General features: G+C 35.9%; 1 protein-coding gene across 16 annotated transcripts; it reads left to right on the top strand.

Annotated features, from left to right (window-relative positions):
- The first annotated feature begins 5529 nt into the window (after nt 1-5529).
- Nucleotides 5530-19297, top strand: ETAA1 (ETAA1 activator of ATR kinase). Of its 16 annotated transcripts, none has more exons than XR_015135857.1 (8): nt 5530-5864; nt 7008-7136; nt 7397-7473; nt 11225-11337; nt 11588-13392; nt 13525-13629; nt 16554-16852; nt 18694-19297. XR_015135857.1 is itself a non-coding variant. In XM_086323645.1 (8 exons), coding segments are annotated over exons 1-8 (2706 nt in total). In that variant the 5' UTR covers nt 5530-5641; the 3' UTR covers nt 18698-19297. The 16 variants fall into 16 exon arrangements, 12 of the variants coding, with proteins under 12 accessions (XP_086179771.1, XP_086179770.1, XP_086179779.1 ...); XM_086323645.1 differs by having other exon boundaries at nt 16600-16852; nt 18697-19297; XM_086323644.1 differs by having other exon boundaries at nt 16600-16852.
- The last annotated feature ends 633 nt before the right edge of the window (nt 19298-19930 follow it).

The following is a 19930-nucleotide window of genomic DNA, read 5'->3' as shown; positions in this document are numbered from 1 at the left end:
TTGAGTTTTAAGCCAACTTTTTCACTCTCTTCTTTCACCTTCATCAAGAGGCTTTTTAGTTCCTCTTCACTTTCTGCCATAAGGGTTGTGTCATCTGCATATTTGAGGTTATTGACATTTCTCCCGACAATCTTGATTCCAGCTTGTGCCTCTTCCAGCCCAGCATTTCTCATGATGTACTCTGCATAGAAGTTAAATAAGCAGGGTGACAATATACAAGGAGCCTTGATGTACTCCTTTTCCTATCTGGAACCAGTCTGTTGTTCCATGTCCAGTTCTAACTGTTGCTTCCTGACCTGCATACAAATTTCTCAAGAGGTGGTCTGGTGTTCCCATCTCTTTCAGAATTTTCCACAGTTTATTGTGATCCACACAGCCAAAGGCTTTGGCATAGTCAATAAATCAGAAATAGATGTTTTTCTGGAACTCTCTTGCTTTTTCCATGATCCAGCGGATGTTGGTAATTTGGTCTCTGGTTCCTCTGCCTTTTCTAAAACCAGCTTGAACAACTGGAAGTTCATGGTTCATGTATTGCTGAAGCCTGGCTTGGAGAATTTTGAGCATTACTTTACTAGCGTGTGAGATGAGTGCAATTGTGCGGTAGTTTGAGCATTCTTTGGCATTGCCTTTCTTTGGGATTGGAATGAAAACTGACCTTTTCCAGTCCTGTGGCCACTGCTGAGTTTTCCAAATTTGCTGGCATATTGAGTGCAGTGCTTTCACAGCATCATCTTTCAGGATTTGAAATAGCTCCACTGGAATTCCATCACCTCCACTAGCTTTGTTCATAGTGATGCTTTCTAAGGCCCACTTGACTTCACATTCCAGGATGTCTGGCTCTAGGTCAGTGATCACACCATCATGATTATCTGGGTCATGAAGATCTTTTTTGTACAGTTCTTCTGTGTATTCTTGCCACCTCTTCTTAATAGCTTCTGCTTCTGTTAGGTCCATACCATTTCTGTCCTTTATGGAGTCCATTTTTGCATGAAATGTTCCCTTGGTATCTCTAATTTTCTTGAAGAGAGCTCTAGTCTTTCCCATTCTGTTGTTTTCCTCTATTTCTTTGCATTGATTGCTGAGGAAGGCTTTCTTATCTCTCCTTGCTGTTCTTTGGAACTCTGCATTCAGATGCTTAAATCTTTCCTTGTCTCCTTTGCTTTTCGCTTCTCTTCTTTTCACAGCTGTTTGTAACGCCTCCCCAGACAGCCATTTTGCTTTTTTATATTAAAAAAAAATTTATTATTTGAAATAACTCCAGAAAGAATGAAGGGATGGAGCCAAAGCAAAACAATACCCAGCTGTGGATGTGACTGGTGATAGAAGCAAGGTCCGATGCTGTAAAGAGCAATATTTCATAGGAACCTGGAATGTCAGGTCCATGAATCAAGGCAAATTGGAAGTGATCAAACAGGAGATGGCAAGAGTTAACATCGACATTCTAGGAATCAGCAAACTAAAGTGAACTGGAATGGGTGAATTTAACTCAGATGACCATTATATCTACTACTGCGGGCAGGAATCCCTCAGAAGAAATGGAGTAGCCATCATGGTCAACAAAAGAGTCTGAAATGCAGTACTTGGATGCAATCTCAAAAATGACAGAATGATCTCTGTTCGTTTCCAAGGCAAACCATTCAATATCACAGTAATCCAAGTCTATGCCCCAACCAGTAACGTTACACTGAAGAAGCTGAAGTTGAACAGTTCTATGAAGAAGTACAAGACCTTTTAGAACTAACATCCAAAAAAGATGTCCTTTTCATTATAGGGGACTGGAATGCAAAAGTAGGAAGTCAAGAAACACCTGGAGTAACAGGCAAAGTTGGCCTTGGAATATGGAATGAAGCAGGGCAGAGGCTAATAGAGTTTTGCCAAGAGAACGTACTGGTCATAGCAAACACCCTCTTCCAACAACACAAGAGAAGACTCTACACGTGGACATCATCAGATGGTCAACACCGAAATCAGATTGATTGTATTCTTTGCAGCCAAAGATGGAGAAGCTCTATACAGTCAGCAAAAACAAGACCGGGAGCTGACTGTGGCTCAGATCATGAGCTCCTTATTGCCAAATTCAGACTGAAATTGAAGAAAGTAGGGAACACCACTAGACCATTCAGGTATGACCTAAATCAAATCCCTTATGATTATACAGTGGAAGTGAGAAATAGATTTAAGGGCCTAGATCTGATAGATAGAGTGCCTGATGAACTATGGACTGAGGTTCGTGACATTGTACAGGAGACAGGGATCAAGACCATCTCCATGGAAAAGAAATGCAAAAAAAGAATGGTATAGAATACTACAAAAACTGATTAGGCCCAAGATGGTGAAAGATCTGACTTCCTATTGATCTTGAACCTCATTACAGACTCATTGTAATGCATGGGCAAAGCTAAAGGACACCAGTGCCATGACAAGTGCTGTGACAGTTCCTAGGCTGACCATAAAAGGCCAAAAGTGAGTGGTGGCCCAATTCCTGGAAATCTCTCCTCTTACCCCAAATAGTTAGCATATTCCTCCCATTAACCTATGAAATTACCTAGCTGAGATGGTCTGGTTTCTGCCAGTGAAATGTGTAACTCTAAATAAACCTGCTGACACTTTATTAATACTTCGGCTCTTGAATTCTTTCCTGCTCCAAGTCAAGGACGCTCACTTACTGGCCCATCCCAGGAACTTGCTCCAGACCTAGGACAAGACCTGGAATGTGACTGTTCTCTGTTCCCTCTTCTCTTGCAAAAATGGCAACAGAAATATTAGTAGAAAGTAAAGTAGTGAGGAAAAAGGAAAGAACTATTTCGCCACAATGTTTTACATAATTGATAGTACCTCAGATTTAGTTCTAGGACTCCTGTCAGCCAAACTGAAGAACAAAAATAGTAAATTACAAAAAAGAAATATAAACCATTTATTCAGTGGAAATAAAGATTTTTTTGCCTTACATTAAAATTTTAAAATATTTTTATTGATAAATATGATTCAGAAAAGTACATAAAATGACATGTTCAGCTCAATGAATTATCACAAAATCAACAACTAGAATAAGACAATGAACAAAACCATCAGATACTCTCCTTCCATCTTGGCTTCTAATCACTGCCCTTCTCTCCTCCCCAAAGCAACATTATTCTGACTATTATGGTCATCACTTCCTTGATTGTTCTTTATAATTTTATCATTTAAGCTTACATCTCTATACAATATGGTTTAATTTTGCCTGTTGGAATTTATGTGAATGGAGTTACATATTATTCTTGGGGAGGATGGAGTGGGGAATATGGCTTCTTTTGCTGAAGTTTATAAGATAAGTTTTTCTTGTTACAAGGAGCTATAGTTTTTCATTTTCATTACTATGCAGCATTCTGTTGAGTAAATATAGCTCAATATATTTACCCACTCTACTGTTGAAGGGTATTTGGTTGGCTTCCAGCTTAGGGTAATTTTGAATTTAATTGCTAAAAGCATTCTTATAAAATGTATCTGGATACACAAGTATGTGGAGTGGGATTGCTAGATCAAAAACTGTTTTGGAGAAGGCAATGGCACCCTACTCCAGTACTCTTGCCTGGAAAATTCCATGGATGGAGGAGCCTGGTAGGCTGCAGTCCATGGGGTTGCTGAGAGTCGGACACAACTGAGAGACTTCACTTTCACTTTTCCCTTTCATGCACTGGAGAAGGAAATGGCAACCCACTCCAGTGTTCTTGCCTGGAGAATCCCAGGGACGGGGGAGCTTGGTGGGCTGCCAGACGTCTATGGGGTCGCACAGAGTCGGACACGACTGAAGCGACTTAGCAGCAGCAGCAGCAAACCAAGTTATGTCATTACCAGCAGTGCTGTGACAGTTTCCATTGGCTGGGGCCTCTGGCTGTCCATTTTCTCGCATGATGCAATCAAGGCAGTGGCTATGGTCTCATCAGTTTTACTTCCTTGTTACCTCTATTGTCAGTCCTTAATTTTAGCCATTCTGATGGGTGTAGAAGAGTATTATGTGCATGCATGCTCAGTAGCTTTAGTGGTGTCCAACTCTTTGTGACCCCAAGGACTGTAGCCCACCAAGCTCCTCTATCCATGTAGATTCTCCAGGCAAGAATACTGGAGTGGGTTGCTGCACCCTCCTCCTGAGAAGAGTATCATATCCTTGTTGTAATTTTCATCTTCCTCATTACAAATAAGGTTGAGTACCTTTATACAAGTTTGTCAAACATTTTGATTTTCTTTTGCAGAGCCTCCTAAAATATCTGACCCACTTTTCTTAATGGTGGTCAATCATTTCCTTAGAGATTTATATCTGTTCTTGGTATGTTTTATATATGAGCCCTTAATTTTGCATATTGTAAAATCTTCTCCCAATCTGTGACTTGCTTTTCATTGTCTTTAATGTTGTCTTTGGTTAGGCAGAAGTCCTCAAGTTATGAATTTAATGTAGCCATATTTTTAATTATTTTCTTTACAGTTGGTGACCTTTTTTGTTCAATTTAAAATTCACTTTATGTAATGAAGACAATATATATTATAGAATGCTATTTTACCTTTTACAATTCAATATATAATCAAATAGCACTAGATTTGAGGGAATCTCTCTTGTAGCTCAGCTGGTAAAGAATCCGCCTGAGATTCAATTCCTGGGTCAGGAAGTTCCGCTGGAGAAGGGATAGGCTATCCACTTCAGTATACCTGGGCTTCCCTGGTGGCTCAGCTGGTAACAGAATCCATCTGCAATGCAGGAGACCTGTGTTGGATCCCTAGGTTGGGAAGATTCCCTGGGGAAGGGAACAGCTACCCACACTATAATTCCATGGACAGAGTGGCCTGGCAGGCCCCAATCCAGAGTCCCAAAGAGTTGGACACCACGGAGTGACTTTCAAGAAAAAAACATCTACCAATATTGAGTCTTGCAATCTATGAATGCAATATTTCTCCATTTATTTAGGTCTTCAATTTTTTTTTTAAATATCTCATAATTCTCTCTGTAGGAGGGTTACCATCTGGTTAAATTTATTCCTAATTAACTGATATCTTGTATGCTCTGAATCATCTTTCTTTAAAACGTCAATGTTAACATTTATTACTAATCCATTGAAACACAATTGATCCTCGAATATTGACTTTGTATCAGCAACTTTGTTAATTTATGAATTCAATAACTTTTCCTACGTGTTTTGATTTTCTATGCACATATCATCTATGGAAGAAGTTTTGTCTTCCTTCCGATTCCTGTACTTCCTCTTTTTCCAAAAATTAAAACCCACAATAATCTGAACCCGAGTAATGTGTTATTCTAGTTGTAAACCCAATAAAAAGTGCCAGAGGATTCTTTCCACCTCGCATGCTCTAGCTCTGAGCCTCTGTGGCCAGACCAACACCCCTTAAATCATTTCCAATGCGGACGAATCCGAGCAAACAGAGCAGACACGGCCGCGGGCTGCGCAGGCACGGACGCGGGCTGCGCAGGCACCCTGGTCGCCCCGCCCCTCGTCCCGACGCAGCCAATCAGCGCCCTCCTCTTACGAGGGTCCCTCCGATCAAAATGGTGGCGGTCGTTGGCTTGCCGTCCCGCTTTTAGTTCCATTGCTCTACTGCTCCCGTTGCAAAATGTGAAAGGAAACGCTGCCAGTGGAGGGGGTCGTGGGCCATGAGTCGGCGAAGGAAACATGGGGACAGCTCTGGCCTGAAGCAAACGCCGCGCAAAGCGATGGCGACTGAAGAATGCAGTTTGGTGTTCGAATCGGGAAAGAGGCGGCTGAGGGCGGCCCGCGGCTCGGGGCCTCAAGGGCCAGGAGAGAGGCCTCCCCGGCCCTTGCCGCAGCAAGAACAGCCTCCAGTAGCCGCTTCGTGCAGTAAAAGTAATACCGAGGGTGAGACATGGGCAGTGGGGCCTCCCTGGGCCTCAGCGCCTCAGTTTTAGAGCCCCGGGTGGGGGTGGAGTCTGAAATCGTGTTTTCTTTCCCTGGGCTTCTCCCTCAAGAGTTCAAAATTAACCAGAAAATATTCCCCCACGACTTTCATCCCCGAGTATGAGCACTGCCTGGTTAGGCTTGACCACCACTTATCGCCCCTGCCACAGGAATAAGTTGTGGGGTTTACCTCAGGGAGGAGCGCTAATTTCTAGGCTGCTTCTCCAGGCATCTGCAGTGGCATAGCGATGAGAAATAATACCTTTTAAAGCCTTCAGGTTATGCCTAGAGGGGTTATTTCACCTTAAACTGTTTGCCCTGACCAGATTTTAGTGAAGAGGCCATATGAAATACAGTTACCTGTATTCTCAAGATCTCGGTGATGTTTTACCTTACGAATAAACCGGAAGTTCCTTTGTATGAAGTTCCTTTGTATAAAGTTCCTCAAAGTACGAAACTATGGGCCTCCAAGTATATCATTCTGATCACTTTTAGGTGTTTCATTTTTTTTTTAAAAGATTTCTGATGAATCCTGATAGGAATTGAAACTCTTAAGAGCTGTTTCCTAGAGCATGTTCTTAAAATAGAGCTTTTTACCTTGTTTGTAGTTTACTTTCACAAAACACTTGCAGAATAAACAAAAAGTGGTATTTGACAGAACGTAACTAAGAAATGGCTCACTATAGTTTTTTGAAATACTTAGTGTAAATTGGGTAGGGTTGCCCAAAGGAGGCTAAACACAGACTATTTCTGAAGTTGCTGTTGAAATATTTTTCATTTTTGAAATGTGTTTGTAAATTACAGGTGGTTCCAAAAGCCTCCGAGTTCTAGTGGAGTGGCTAGCTTATACAGTATTGTCCATTTATAGAGCTATTAGATTGTCTTAAAGTAATTATTATTTACAATGTCAAGTTTGTAAAGTACTACTGGGATTTTTATGTGAAACACGTTTCAGTTGTGGATAAAGTAATATAGTCATCACTGGGAGAAAATTTTATAATTGGAACATAAAAAGTAATTTAGCTGAGGTATTTAACAGTGTGTTATGAAGTAAAGTAATCCTTTAGAATGCAATAATAGTTATTTTCATCTTATTTTGTATAGAAAGATATGAGACACCAAAGAGAATGCTGCAAATGGATTTATTGTCATCTACCTTCAGCTCTCCTAATGATCCAGATGGACAGAATGATATCTTTTGGGATCAGAATTCTCCAATGACAAAACAATTAGGTAATTTGTCATTAACAGTTTTATCTGGGTGAATATTTGATGATTAGGATTTAACCTTAGAATTTCAGTCACGTATTCACATCAGGAACTTTTATACAGCAGATGTTTTTCCAAAATCTTAAGTGATTTTGTTGCTGTGATAGGCATATGATGTCAGAGTGCTTAGTGATTTAAGTCATGCTAATTGTTTTCTATAAGAAGTGACTGATATTTTTAGAAATTTTTGTTTATAATTTATATGAATTTCTTTGTTTCTTTAGATAAAGGAAGAAAAAAGCAGCTTTACACCACTGATAGTGATGAGATCTCACATATTGTTAATCGTATTGCTCCTCAGGTAAATATAGGTAATTTTATAGTGTATTTTAGAACAGTGAAACAAATGGCAGTAAGTTTTGTTTGTAGTTCATTTATGTGAAAAATATTTTGTCTTATTCAATTCTCTTCTCCAAAAACAGACCAGCACAGATTACTTTTACCTTTTCTACCTCTGAAATGCATGTTTTGAAAAAAGGAACATAATGTAAAGTTGGGAACATATATTTTTCTAAGCATATGTTTTATTTTTTAGAGATGATTTTTAACGAGAGCCTTGTTTTTATTTTTAATGTTATTTAATAATGGTTATTATTTTTCAGGTTACTAAAAGAATAGAATCAGACAATGAAAATTTAAACTTCAAAATCTTTTTTTATTATTATTTTAACTGTCTGTAGTAGTGTTTTCCCAGTTGAAACTGCCTTTCTTAATACTTGTGAACTTAAAATATCGTCAGGAAACATTAGAGTGGAAAAAAACTGGATTTGGGTTTAGTACTAAATCTGCCTTCTGTGGCAACCCCTAAGCAAGTCACTTGACTTGCCAGGTGGCACAGCGGTAAAGAATCTGTTTGCCAATGCAAGAGACGCAGGAGACATGGGTTCAGTCCCTGGGTCAGGAAGATCCTCTGGGGTGGAAAATGGCAACCCCCTCCTGTATTTTTGCCTTGGAAATTGCACAGACATAGGAGTCTGGTGGCTACTGTCCATGAGGTCTCAAAAAGTTGGACTTGACTCAGCATACACACACAAGAAGTCACTTAAACTATCTGAACTTCAGTTCATTTAGTTATTAAAATAGAATTATTACTTGTCTTGCTCTCTTTCTTGTATTATTGTGATGATTGAATTAGATAAAAATTGTAAACTAAAGACTACTACAAATACTAGGTATATTAAAATTAAGTATGATAGTTAAATTATTTGCTGTAAAAGAACTGTGTTCAAAAGTTTCTTCTTCATTTCAGCTCTTGTGATGCTTGAGTAAGTCACTCTCTGCTCTGGACCTTTTTCTGTTTTTTCTTATTTAGCAACATTTAAATCCAGAAAACATCCAATTTTTATTTAGTGTCTTCACAGGAAGTATGATATTTTCCTTGATGTGGCCTCAGATAGTGACTGTATGTTGACCATAAACAATACATGGCATTGGCCCAAACTGTGGGTACAAGGATCACCATCATCCTGGTGGAGGAGACAGGAAATAAAGTTTTTCTTAGTGGCTATAAAACATCCAAAATTACAACTAGCACAGTCAAAAGAGCTCTGTTGCTACTAGCTCTTACTTTCCATCTTTGGCATGTCATAGAAATACATTTTACATAGAGTTCATTAGTTAAATAGCATTTATGCCATATATTACTTGCTACGTAAATTAACAATAGATCTTCATTAAATTGTTGATTTTACACGAAAGAAGCATAATAAAATGTGTTTGGACTGGCCAGCCTAAATAGTGATAAAAAAAAGGTAAGTAAATTATTGAACTCTTTACTTAAGTAGGCTGGAAATAATTGCTCACATAAATGGCAGTATTATGCAAGTGATAACTTGTGTATAAGAAAAAATACAGTTAAATTAGTTGTTTTTACTTAATACCCCTTTCAAGTGAGCACTTTTAAAGCGTATAAATCTTTGGTAATATCAAGGTCTGTTTAGGAACTTGTCATGTTCCAGAATGGCATAGATGAGTTACCCTCCTCAAATAATTATTTAAATCACCTTAATAGTTCCAGAGATATATTTTAAAATTTGTACTTTTAATTGATGGGGCTTTCCTGGTGGCTCAGTGGTAAAGAATCCACCTGCCAATTCAGGAGACGTGGATTCAATCCCTGGGTCGGGAATATCCTGTGGGGTAGGAGATGGCAACTTCAGTTTCCTTGCCTGGGAAATCCCATGGACAGGGGAGCCAGGTGGGCTACAGTCCATGGGGTCACAAAGAGCTGGACACGACTCGGGAACTAAACAACAAACAGCAATAGTTCCAGAGATGACATTTTTTAAAATTTGCATTTTTATTTTAGTTGATCAGTCATTTTACTTTCTTCAGGATACTTTTCATACAGTATTGTTTGTTTGAAGATGGTATATATTTTTCCATCATTTTTATACAACTCTGCACAGTATACTCTAGAATTAAATGAACTAATGTGCTTAGATACATTTTACAGCACCTGGATTGTACTATGTAATTATTAATGAGGAATTTTTAAAAATGTAACATTTACAATAATATAAAAACCATATATAGGACCCATGTATTTATATAACTGGATATATAAAGTTATTATACTTTTATTCTCTAAAAATGGAGTGAATTTAAAACTACTTGGTAAATGGACCAAAAAAAAAATTTGTAATTAAATCATTAAGAATGTTATCTTCCCAAATTCAAGATTGTTGAAACAAAAGGGAAGCTATGTATTGAGTCTAAAATATCAAAATAATTGCTTTTCTTGAGTATTTGCAAAGCTGAAAACTGCTAGATTCAATTGGACATCTAAGGAAACTACTTTTTGATTGATTGATGATTTTGAAGTACCAAGTTGTAGGCAACTTATCACCTAACTTTCTAGTGTATAAACATGAACTGACATCTTTATGCTCAGCATTTTGCTAGATGCTGAGTTATAGAAACTGTCCTTGCCTTCAAGTAATCTGTAATCTAGTGATTAGATTATTTTGTGTGACAGTTGCTTGTTTATATTCATTCCAGGTACTATAAAAATAGGGTAGAAAATGATTAACTTGTTTATTTTGTTGGTTTGGTTTGTAACTAATAATAAATTCATTCTCTTAATTTTGTGCATGATCAAGTGACTAAAAGGTATAAAAGAAACATGTAGGACTAAAATGGTTTTTTTCTAGCCTTAATACTACTTAAAACTTCTTTACCCACTTTGTCTACTTAATTTTGTTCTTCTCGATACCTCATTCACAGCATCAGTTCTAATCTTGCCATTGTCTCTAACTTGGTCCTGACTTAATGCTAAATTTTCTTAGTTCTATCTAAGTGTTGTCAATTCACGTCAACATGGATTGTCCAACTTAGATAAATGTTATAATGGCAATAGGGAAAATTTGGAGATTCAGGTAATACAGAAAGAACTCCCTGTTTATTTTTTTATTCCTAATTCTGATAATTCCTGCTGCACAGTTTATTTCTAGTACTAATGTTTATTTTTATCAATATCTTAGGACAACTGAAATAAGTTGATCAGTTTTCTTTTGATAAAAATATGTACTTTTATTATTGAATATGTATTTCTATTCTGCAGTGGCTTCCACAGTGGCTCAGATGGTAAAGAATCTGCCCGCAGTCAATGCAGGAGACCTGGGTTCGATCCCTGGGTCAGGAAGGTCCCCTGGAGAAGGGAATGGCTATATACTCCAGTGTTTTTGCCTGGAAAATTCCATTGACAGAGGAGTCTGGCAGGCTACAGTCCATGGGGTCGCAAAGAGTCAGACATGACTGAGCAACTAACGTGCATTTCTAATTAAATTCTTAAAAACTTAAAAGTTTTTTGAAAATATGGAAATCCCAATTCTGAGTGTTTTCATTCCCTAAAGCAAGTAGATCACGTCTTGCAACTTGTTATTACCATCCTCCAGCTTTTCATTGTTTTGAAGTTTGTTTAATTGCTGTCACTTTACCAGAATTTATTCCTTTAAGAAAATAATTCTACATAATTAAAGTGGGTTTTTGTTTGGTTAGTTGTTTTTGTACTTTCACATCTCTCTTTTTTTTTTTTTGCCCTTCTACCAAAGGATGAGAAACCAACAACAGACTCCATGCTGGGCGTGTGGATTGGTGACACTGCCATTCCTTGCACTCCTAGTGTAGCAAAAGGAAAATCAAGAACAAAACTCAGCTGCACAAAGTAAGTTTAAACTTTTCAGTTTTTCTGACATTCAGTGAAGTGAATATTTTTAGTATTTTGTTTGGGCTTTGTGTGTATGTCAAAATGGTTATAAATTATTATCCTTAACTTTGACATGTAAAGTTTTGAACTTATTTATGTCAGGATATGTTAAAATTTGTGAGTTTTAATATTAAAACATGTTAAATAACGGTTGAGTATTTATGACTTTTAGAATATCTACATAATTTTTGAAATATTTGTTTAATAGGTTAAAATCACAAAATCAAGAGGAAGAACTTATGAAATTAGCTAAGCAATTTGATAAAAATATGGAAGAGCTGGATGTGATTCAAGAGCAAGACAAGAGAAATCATGATCTTATCCAGATGATTTCAGAAGCAGAGACTTCACTTAATTGCAGAGATAATGTACAGATGCAGTTACTGTGTGATATAGTTCCTGAAATAGATAAGGCTCTACTAAAGAAGCCAGTGAAAGAAAACACCAAGATATCTGTGGTAAATGATCAAACCAGCAGTCAGAAGCCATTTGACCAAAATGCTGAAGCAGCCTTTATTGCCATGTTTGATGGTTCTACTCAGAAATGTAGTGGACAATTAAGCCAAGATTTGTCAGATTCTTTCTTGAAAACCAGTAATACCACCTTTGGAAAGAAAAACACTTTGAAAGAGGAGAAAATCATTACTAATGAATCTGTGGTCACTGAAAATCTGCCAAGTAAAACCCTAGGATCACTTTCTCATCAAGTCGATAATCCTGGAATGACAAAATCATATGTAACTTTCTGTACTAAGGAACCAGGAACTTTTAATAAGCACATTGATACTTTTACTACCAGTGATTTTGAGGATGATTGGGAAAACTTACTAAGTAATGAACCTTTTGTTATGCAGAATATTGAAACGTCTGAGCTGTTCCCTGCTCCTAAAACAATCCAAATTGCTGATCAAAAGGAAATGTGTTCCTTTAACAGTAAAGAGGCTAAAAGTAAGTCAGGAATGAATAAAAGTGTAGATGTCAAGTTAAGAGATTCAAAAATTTTACAAGGTCTTCCTTCAAATACATGGAACAATGAATTAACAGATGCTGAAAAATACAGATTTTCACCAAAGCCAAATGATAAACCAAATAAATTATCAACCACTGGAAATAAAATGAAATTGGAGAAATCTTTTAATATAGTTGTTAATCAAGACAAAATTCAAGACTGTGCAGTTGCATCTAATCTGACAAAAGTAAATGAAGATACTCATACTAAATTTAATTGTAAAGTAAATGCTTCTGAAAAGAAATCTGCTTTGAAACCAGGATGTTCTAATAAGTCCATTTTTAATCAGTCTTTGAAGGTGCCTGCTAATGTCAGGCCTTTCAGCTCAGCAACTTTGGGCAGTACAACCAGTGTTTGTAACCCAGATCAGACTAATGGATCAAAGTTAGGTTCTTTCTTTGATGATTGGAATGACCCATCATTTACCAATGAAATTGTTAAAGCATGTCATCAGTTAGAGAATAGCTGGGAAGCAGATGACGTAGATGATGATATATTATACCAGGCATGTGATGATATTGAAAGACTAACTCAGGAGCAAGATATTAGAGTTGACAGCAAGACATCAGAAAGTGTACTTGGGATCAATAATAGTTCTAAACATGGAGCCAAAAACGTGTTTACTACACCTAAACAAGGAAGTCAGTTGATGCAGTCAAAGCACCTGAATCTGAACAGCATTTCAGCACAGACATCTTCATTGGCAAATAGCTTACAAATAAATAAATCAGTGAAGATGGAGAGAGGGGAAATGTATGGAAATTCTCCAGGATTTTTAGGTGCCACGACAAATTTGAGTATATACTCTAAGAACTCAGACTGTCAGATCAGTAATCTGCATGTCTCTTGCAACAACCCTGATGTACCAAAACAAGTGAATAGTTCTAAATCAGTTCTTACAGGAAATTCAAGTTTGAATGTGGGTTCACATCATATGAGTACAGAAATTGCTGCTTCTAAGAACAGATTGAGTACCCTACATCTATCCAAGAGCACCACAAGAGGTAAAGCTCAGAGTGACCTTAACAGAGCAGTTAGATTGTCTGAGTATGTGTTTACAAAGATGAAAAATTGTCCGATGCTTTCCCCATTTAATAACAGTTCTGTAACAGGAAGTATTTCTGATACCAAAATAGCACAGGGTTTGGAGAAGAAGAAAACTGTCAACCCGTTACCTGGGAAGGCTGTTCAACAGCAGTCTTTGGTGAAATTTTCTGAACCTTTGAAACAACCTTCAAAAGGTATGTATGAAACAGTGTTCTTTGAAAAATAGCCAGACTAGTTCTTTGTTGTATTGAATTTTCATAACATATATGTTAAAGACTATTCTGCTTTAACTAGAAGTCTTAAAGTGATTCTTACAAATAATGATGCTGGAATATACAAACACTGGGTGGTTTGTGTTTTTAAAAGACTGCATTGAATTCTTGGCCAACATATAATACAGTGACTATTATAGTTGCCAATCAATAAGTATGTGTTGAGTCTTTTCTGAATTATTTCCTAGAAAATTTTACTTATACATCTATGTATTACTGTCTGAGAGTCCTTGTGTTCACTGAAATACCTCACTGTTTTAAAATCTGAGTAATTGTCTATTTTTAGCAGAACAATATGTGAAGGTTTAGAGCATTCTACTTAAATGCCTTTGCTAGAATACTATCTGATATAAAACTGTTAGCTATTATGGTTAGAGTTGTTATTTAGTACATCTTGTGATCTTTGATTCTTTCCAGTTTTTCTTTTCCCCCAATTTTCCTTTCTATCTCTCAAGTTCCATTGTTTTTACTTCAAAAAATGTATCTCAAAATGGTCCATTTTTCTCACTCTCTGCTGTACCACCCTTATGCAAGGCAACATTGCCTGACTGGACTGCTGCAGTTCTTCTACCTGTTCCCTCTCATTTCTAGTCTCCAAACAGCAAACTCATCTTTTAAAACAAGGTTAAAAAAATAAAAAGCAAGTAGACATATTTGGCATTCCTCTGCTTGAAGACAAGTTTCAGGCACCACTCATCGTATTTCAAATAAAATCTTAATTTACACCCTGATCTGCAAGCCTGGACTGTCTCTATAACCTGCCTGTTCTCTTTTTTCCTTGCCTTACCTACTAGATTTCAGCTACCCCAGCTGTATTTTGAGTTCCTCAAACAGAATAGGTTCTTCTCTAGTTCAGGAACTTTGCTATTCTCAGCTAACACTACTGCCTTCAACAGTCTATAAATGCTTTCCTGTTATTTTCAGTCATCTCTCTTTTATTTCCTTAATTTCTTTTGTCACAGTTTGCAATCAGATATTGATTACCATCTCTCTCATCAGTGAATCTAGGCTACCATAGCAGCTGCCATTTAGAAGATGTTTAATAAATATTTGAGTGAACATTATACAATATAATCTGAAAAGTCTGTCATTCACTGATACTGTAATAATTTTTTAAAAGGAATATTTCTGGCATAACTGTGTGTGTTTCTTAATGCCCATTGCTCTTCAACAGAAACCTGTATCCCCACATGCATACACCAGATCTGCTAGCTGGTTTCCATTTATCTCTTAAACACATTGTGTTTCTAACTACTCAGAATGATTTTGATTCACTTTCTCAGTTATGCCAGTAGCCCGTGCTAACTTGTTTTACACCATTTACTATGCTGGCTTGTAAATATTGACTTTTTACATCAGTCTCCCTCACTTGAGGCTAACATTAGGAATTTTACCTATTATGTAGATCAATGTTGATACGGTAATGGAGTTTTTAGTTTCTTTTAATAGTAGATTTTCTGTTTAGATTCTAAATGATGCTTTTGTTGGCATTATCACTACAACTTTCCTGTTAAGTGATCCCTCACTTTAAAAAAATTTGCAACAGTAATAGGTTATTGTTTAAAAGTAAAAAGTATAAGTTAATTTGACATAAAAAGGTAAGTCCTCTATTTCTCCTTTTTTCTAATGATTTTTCAGGGAAAGCCCCTGTTAATAGCATTTTCTGCAAGTATAAAAATGTAGGGGTGAAGGATGGTGTGTGTGTACCTATACATTTATTTAAATAGTTGTAATTATATAGCAAAGACTATTTGGCAGCTTGATTTTGCTTTCACTTAATATATTGTAACTGTCTTTTTCCTGATAGTAGATAGAGATTTGCTTTAGTCCTTTGAATCTCTACATAGTATGTAGTTGTATGGATGATACCATAATTTATCTGTTTCTCTATTGATGGAGGTTTAGTTTGATTGCAGTTTTTTGCATTACAAGCAGTCCAGTGTGCCAGTGAATATTCTACATAAATTTGCACATGCTCATGAGATTGTATCTGTTTGAAAATTGATACAAGATTCAGAATATTTTAAATGTTGATGGAGATCTTAAAATCTTACCCCTAATTACATCAATTTATACTTTTATCAATACTGACAATGAATACGCTACGTTATCACCCAAACTAGATATTTTGAAACTTTAAAATTGTTGTCAATTGATAGTAGTTTTAGATATTTGTTTATATTTAAGTACAGTTAAGTGAGTCATTCTTCCAGTGTGAATTAACTTAATTATACTTGTAAGTCCATTAAAGACTAAGTCTCTCTGGAATATGTGAGTTTCTCCGAAACTCCTGTCTACTATTTTATCAGCATTGTTTTTTATGGACAGACTCTTTCAGTTTACTTTACAGTTTTTCTGTTAAGTTTATTGATAGTACCTAATATTCTAATTAATATTAACCTTGTTGACATTTTCTATTATTGCCATTTCCTTTTACTTTGGTGTAGCAAGCTGCTCTGCAGCACATACCTTTGGCAGGGTGGGCGGGGTGGGGGATACTTCTAACTACCTCATTGTTTTAAGTTAGATTTGGCTAATTGTGGCCTGTCCAGATCCAGCCTATATAACCTGTTTTTTGTACAGCCACCATATTAAGGTGATTTTCACTTTTTAGATGGTTGAAAAAAATGAAAAGAATAATAATACTTAATACCTTTTGAAAACTATGTGGAATTCATGTTTCATTGTCCATAAACAAACTTTTATTTAAACATAGCCACATCATTTGTTTATATGTGTTGCCCATGGCTGTTTTCATGCTGCCGTGACAGAGCTGAATAGTTGCCACAGGAAATCCTATGCCTCTTAAAAGTTAACATATTTTTGGGTCTTTTACTGAAAAAAAGGACTTCCCTGGTGGCTCAGTGATAAAGAATCTGCCTGCCAATGCAGGAGACACAGGTTGGATCCCTGAGTTGGGAAGATTCCCTGAAGAAGGAAATGGCAACACGTTCCAGTATTCTTGCCTGGGAAATCCCATTGACAGAGGAGCCTGGAAGATTACAGTCCACAGGGTTGCTAGAATCAGACTCGGCTTAGTGACTAAACAGCAACTGAAAAAAAAAAAGTTTTTCACCCCTGCTTCAGGATTAAGATTTGAAAGAGCCATTTTTGTTTTGTTCCTCGCCAGTAGTTGGAGCCCTTGGTATGTATTTTTATCGAAGAAATGAATGGCTCTTCCAAAATCAAATTTTCCCTATGTGACTTTATTGTATCTTTTGAAATTAATTTGTAGAATACCACATAACCAACTGAGGTGCCAGTTTTAGGGAGCTATGTTCTATTCTGCCATGGATTATTAACCTATTTTCCTTCTAAATTTACAGTCAACTGAATGTAAATTGTGTGTGTGTTCTGAGTTTCTTGTGTTTCTCTGCTTTCAGACTAAAATAATAAATTAGTCAAGCTAATTTAAAAGTATGTTGTATCTTTCTATAAGAAAAAATAGCTGCAGTCTATAAGATAATTGATTTAGAAAGTAAAAGGCAACAGAATCACCTGGGGAATTTGAGATATATATCTCTTACTCTGAGCACCCTCTCCCATTTCTGATTATACTGGGGACAGAAGGAGAGAGTGATGATATATTTTGGGTAAATATCTACGTTGGTTAACAAGAGAAATGTCTTATAACAACTATATTCTGAATCTCTGTAGATGTCACTGTAGATATTATTTCTCTTGTTAACAGTACTACTGATTCTTATTCTTTAAAGGGTAAATTTTACAACATATACAGTTTCACCAATACACAGTCACTTAAATATGTATTTGGATGATGGTCTTGATTTTAGAACATTAAATGAAAAAATGTTGGCTAAAATTTTGAAGTCTAATTCTTAGTAGCATTACATAAATAATCTAATATTTTAGCTCAAGAGTGATTTGGCTTAACTGTGGAATTAAATTCATTTTATTAGAACTCAGAATTTTGGTAGAGGCAGAATTGGTTGTGTTAAATTTAAGACACGTTGTTCATTTCATAGTATGTTTATCTGAAGTATATACTAAGGTATGTTGCATAAAAAAATATCAGAATGCTTCATATTTTTTAAAAAGATTTCATACTGAAAATTTTATGCAGACATCCTGCTCCTTGAAATAATTTTCCAATGTTTATAAAAAATATATCCTCCATCTAAAAATACAGTATTTGACAGTGAATTTTATGTTTATTGACATGATAGGTTTCAGTCTATTACTGCAAAATATTTTTCTTAAACAGCTGAAATGAAAATCTCTGAGATCTATAGAGGAAAAAAATGTAGGCGTAGGAATATTAACATCAGTTATAGTAAAAATATATATTTGAAGTATTATTAATATCTGATTCATTTTATTTTGAGTACATTTCTATTAAAATCTATGTAACACTTAAAATTCCAGTTTGTTTTTAAAATATATTCATTTATTGGTTATATAAGTTAGGTGTCATTGTTCATAAGAATTATTTGCTGGGTAGTCAAAATACAGTTTTTAATCAATTTTATCACCCTGTGAGAAGAGGTACATCAAAGAGATTGATGAGTTCTTGATTTCATTTTGGCCTGGAGCCGTGTACTGTATCTGCATTTGTAGTCTTATACTTAATAGTTTAGGATGGGCCCCCTTGATGGCTAGGTGGTAAAGAATCCTCCTGCCAATGCTAGAGACATGAGATGCAGGTTCAGTCCCTGGGTCAGGAAGATCCCCTGGAGAAGTAAATAGCAACCCACTCCAGTATTCTTGCCTGATAAACCCCATAGACAGCGCCTGACAGGCTACAGTCCATGGGGTCACAAGAGTCCCACAGGACTTAACAGTTAAACAGCAACAACATGGTTGAGTAACAAAACCAAAGACATTCTTTACCATCTGAGTTACCAGGGAAGCCCAATAACAAAACCAGTGTGGCAGATCTGGGTAATGAAAAAGTAAAAATTAAAACTCATTCAGAATGATTTTATAGTCTTTAAAACTAATATCTATATTTGGTTTCATTTTTAGAAGAAGAAGAGAAAAATAGAAAGTGTTCTCCGGAAGAAATTCAGAGAAAAAGACAAGCAGCGCTGATTAGAAGAATGGCCAAAGCACAGGCATCATCTGTAAAGAAAGGCAGATGATTTATTTAATGAAATGTTACTTGGGAGATAAAGACAGTTGATAACTATCTATGATAGGAAATGTTTTTCTTGATTTCTCCATGAGAAATTTAATGCTGAGTTATAAAGCATGGACTTCTGCTATATTTAATAAATCAGTGTTTATGTGGTCGATGAAACCTTTCCTTGGAGATGTATATTGAAGTTAATTGCATGTAAGTTTTGGAAGTTCAGTAAAGTTAGCAGTTAGGTAGTAGAATTATGCAGAGGAAAGTTTTATTTTTAAATACTGTGATTACAGAGGGTCATCCCAAAACTCCTTAATTTTTTATTGTTAATTGTTTTCCAAATACAAAACTTCAACCTACTAAGTTAATAGATTTTTTTGTTGTTATTTTCAGTAACTGTTCCTTAAAGTTTTTATACATTTCTGAAATTTAATTAATACTTTCATATTCTTAGGAACATGGATGGTAGGAAATAAAGGACTTCACTTTATTTGTAAGAAATTACTCTTTTCAATTCCTAGTCTGTAATAGATGTGAATTTAAAATTTTCTAAAATGTAATGCATTTTGGAAACTTCACACCATTTTTAGGGAAGATCCTGATTTAAGAACTTTAGAAAAAAGAATGTGGATTGGCTATATAAGTAGTGTAGTGTCATTAACATTTAGAACTATCAGAAACTTTAGAGATCATCTGGTCTAATTTCATTGTATAGGTGAGAGATGAATACTTATTCTGAAAGTCCCAGGCAAGTTCGTGCTTGGATTAGAAAGGTTTATTTCATTCTAATGAATACCTAGTCAAATGGTATCATTTGCTTCAGAGTATTAATTACTACATAAAATAACTTGTTTGTGGGAGCATTAATTGTAGTATAAAATTAAAAGTAAAATACATTAAGAGACTTTCATAATAATGCTGATTGTTTCTTATATTAAAGAATCAGGATATAAAAAGAATCTCTTCAATTTTCCTGTAACTATGTAATTTTCCCTTGATTAATTCACTGACTTTGCTTATTCTTCTCTATTATCTGTTTTTGTCTGAGATTTTCTAAGCCAGAAGTAAAAAGACTCTAAGATGAGGGCATAAGGGTGGTAAGAATGCTTTGTTTATCCCAAATGGCTTTAGGAG

This window comes from Bos grunniens, chromosome 11 (genome assembly GCF_055505025.1).
Source record: "Bos grunniens cultivar Pamir isolate PY7600 chromosome 11, Bosgru_T2T1.0, whole genome shotgun sequence".
Lineage (NCBI taxonomy): Eukaryota > Metazoa > Chordata > Mammalia > Artiodactyla > Bovidae > Bos > Bos grunniens.
Note: the sequence above shows the minus strand (reverse complement) of the source record. Positions and strands in the feature narration are given on the sequence as shown.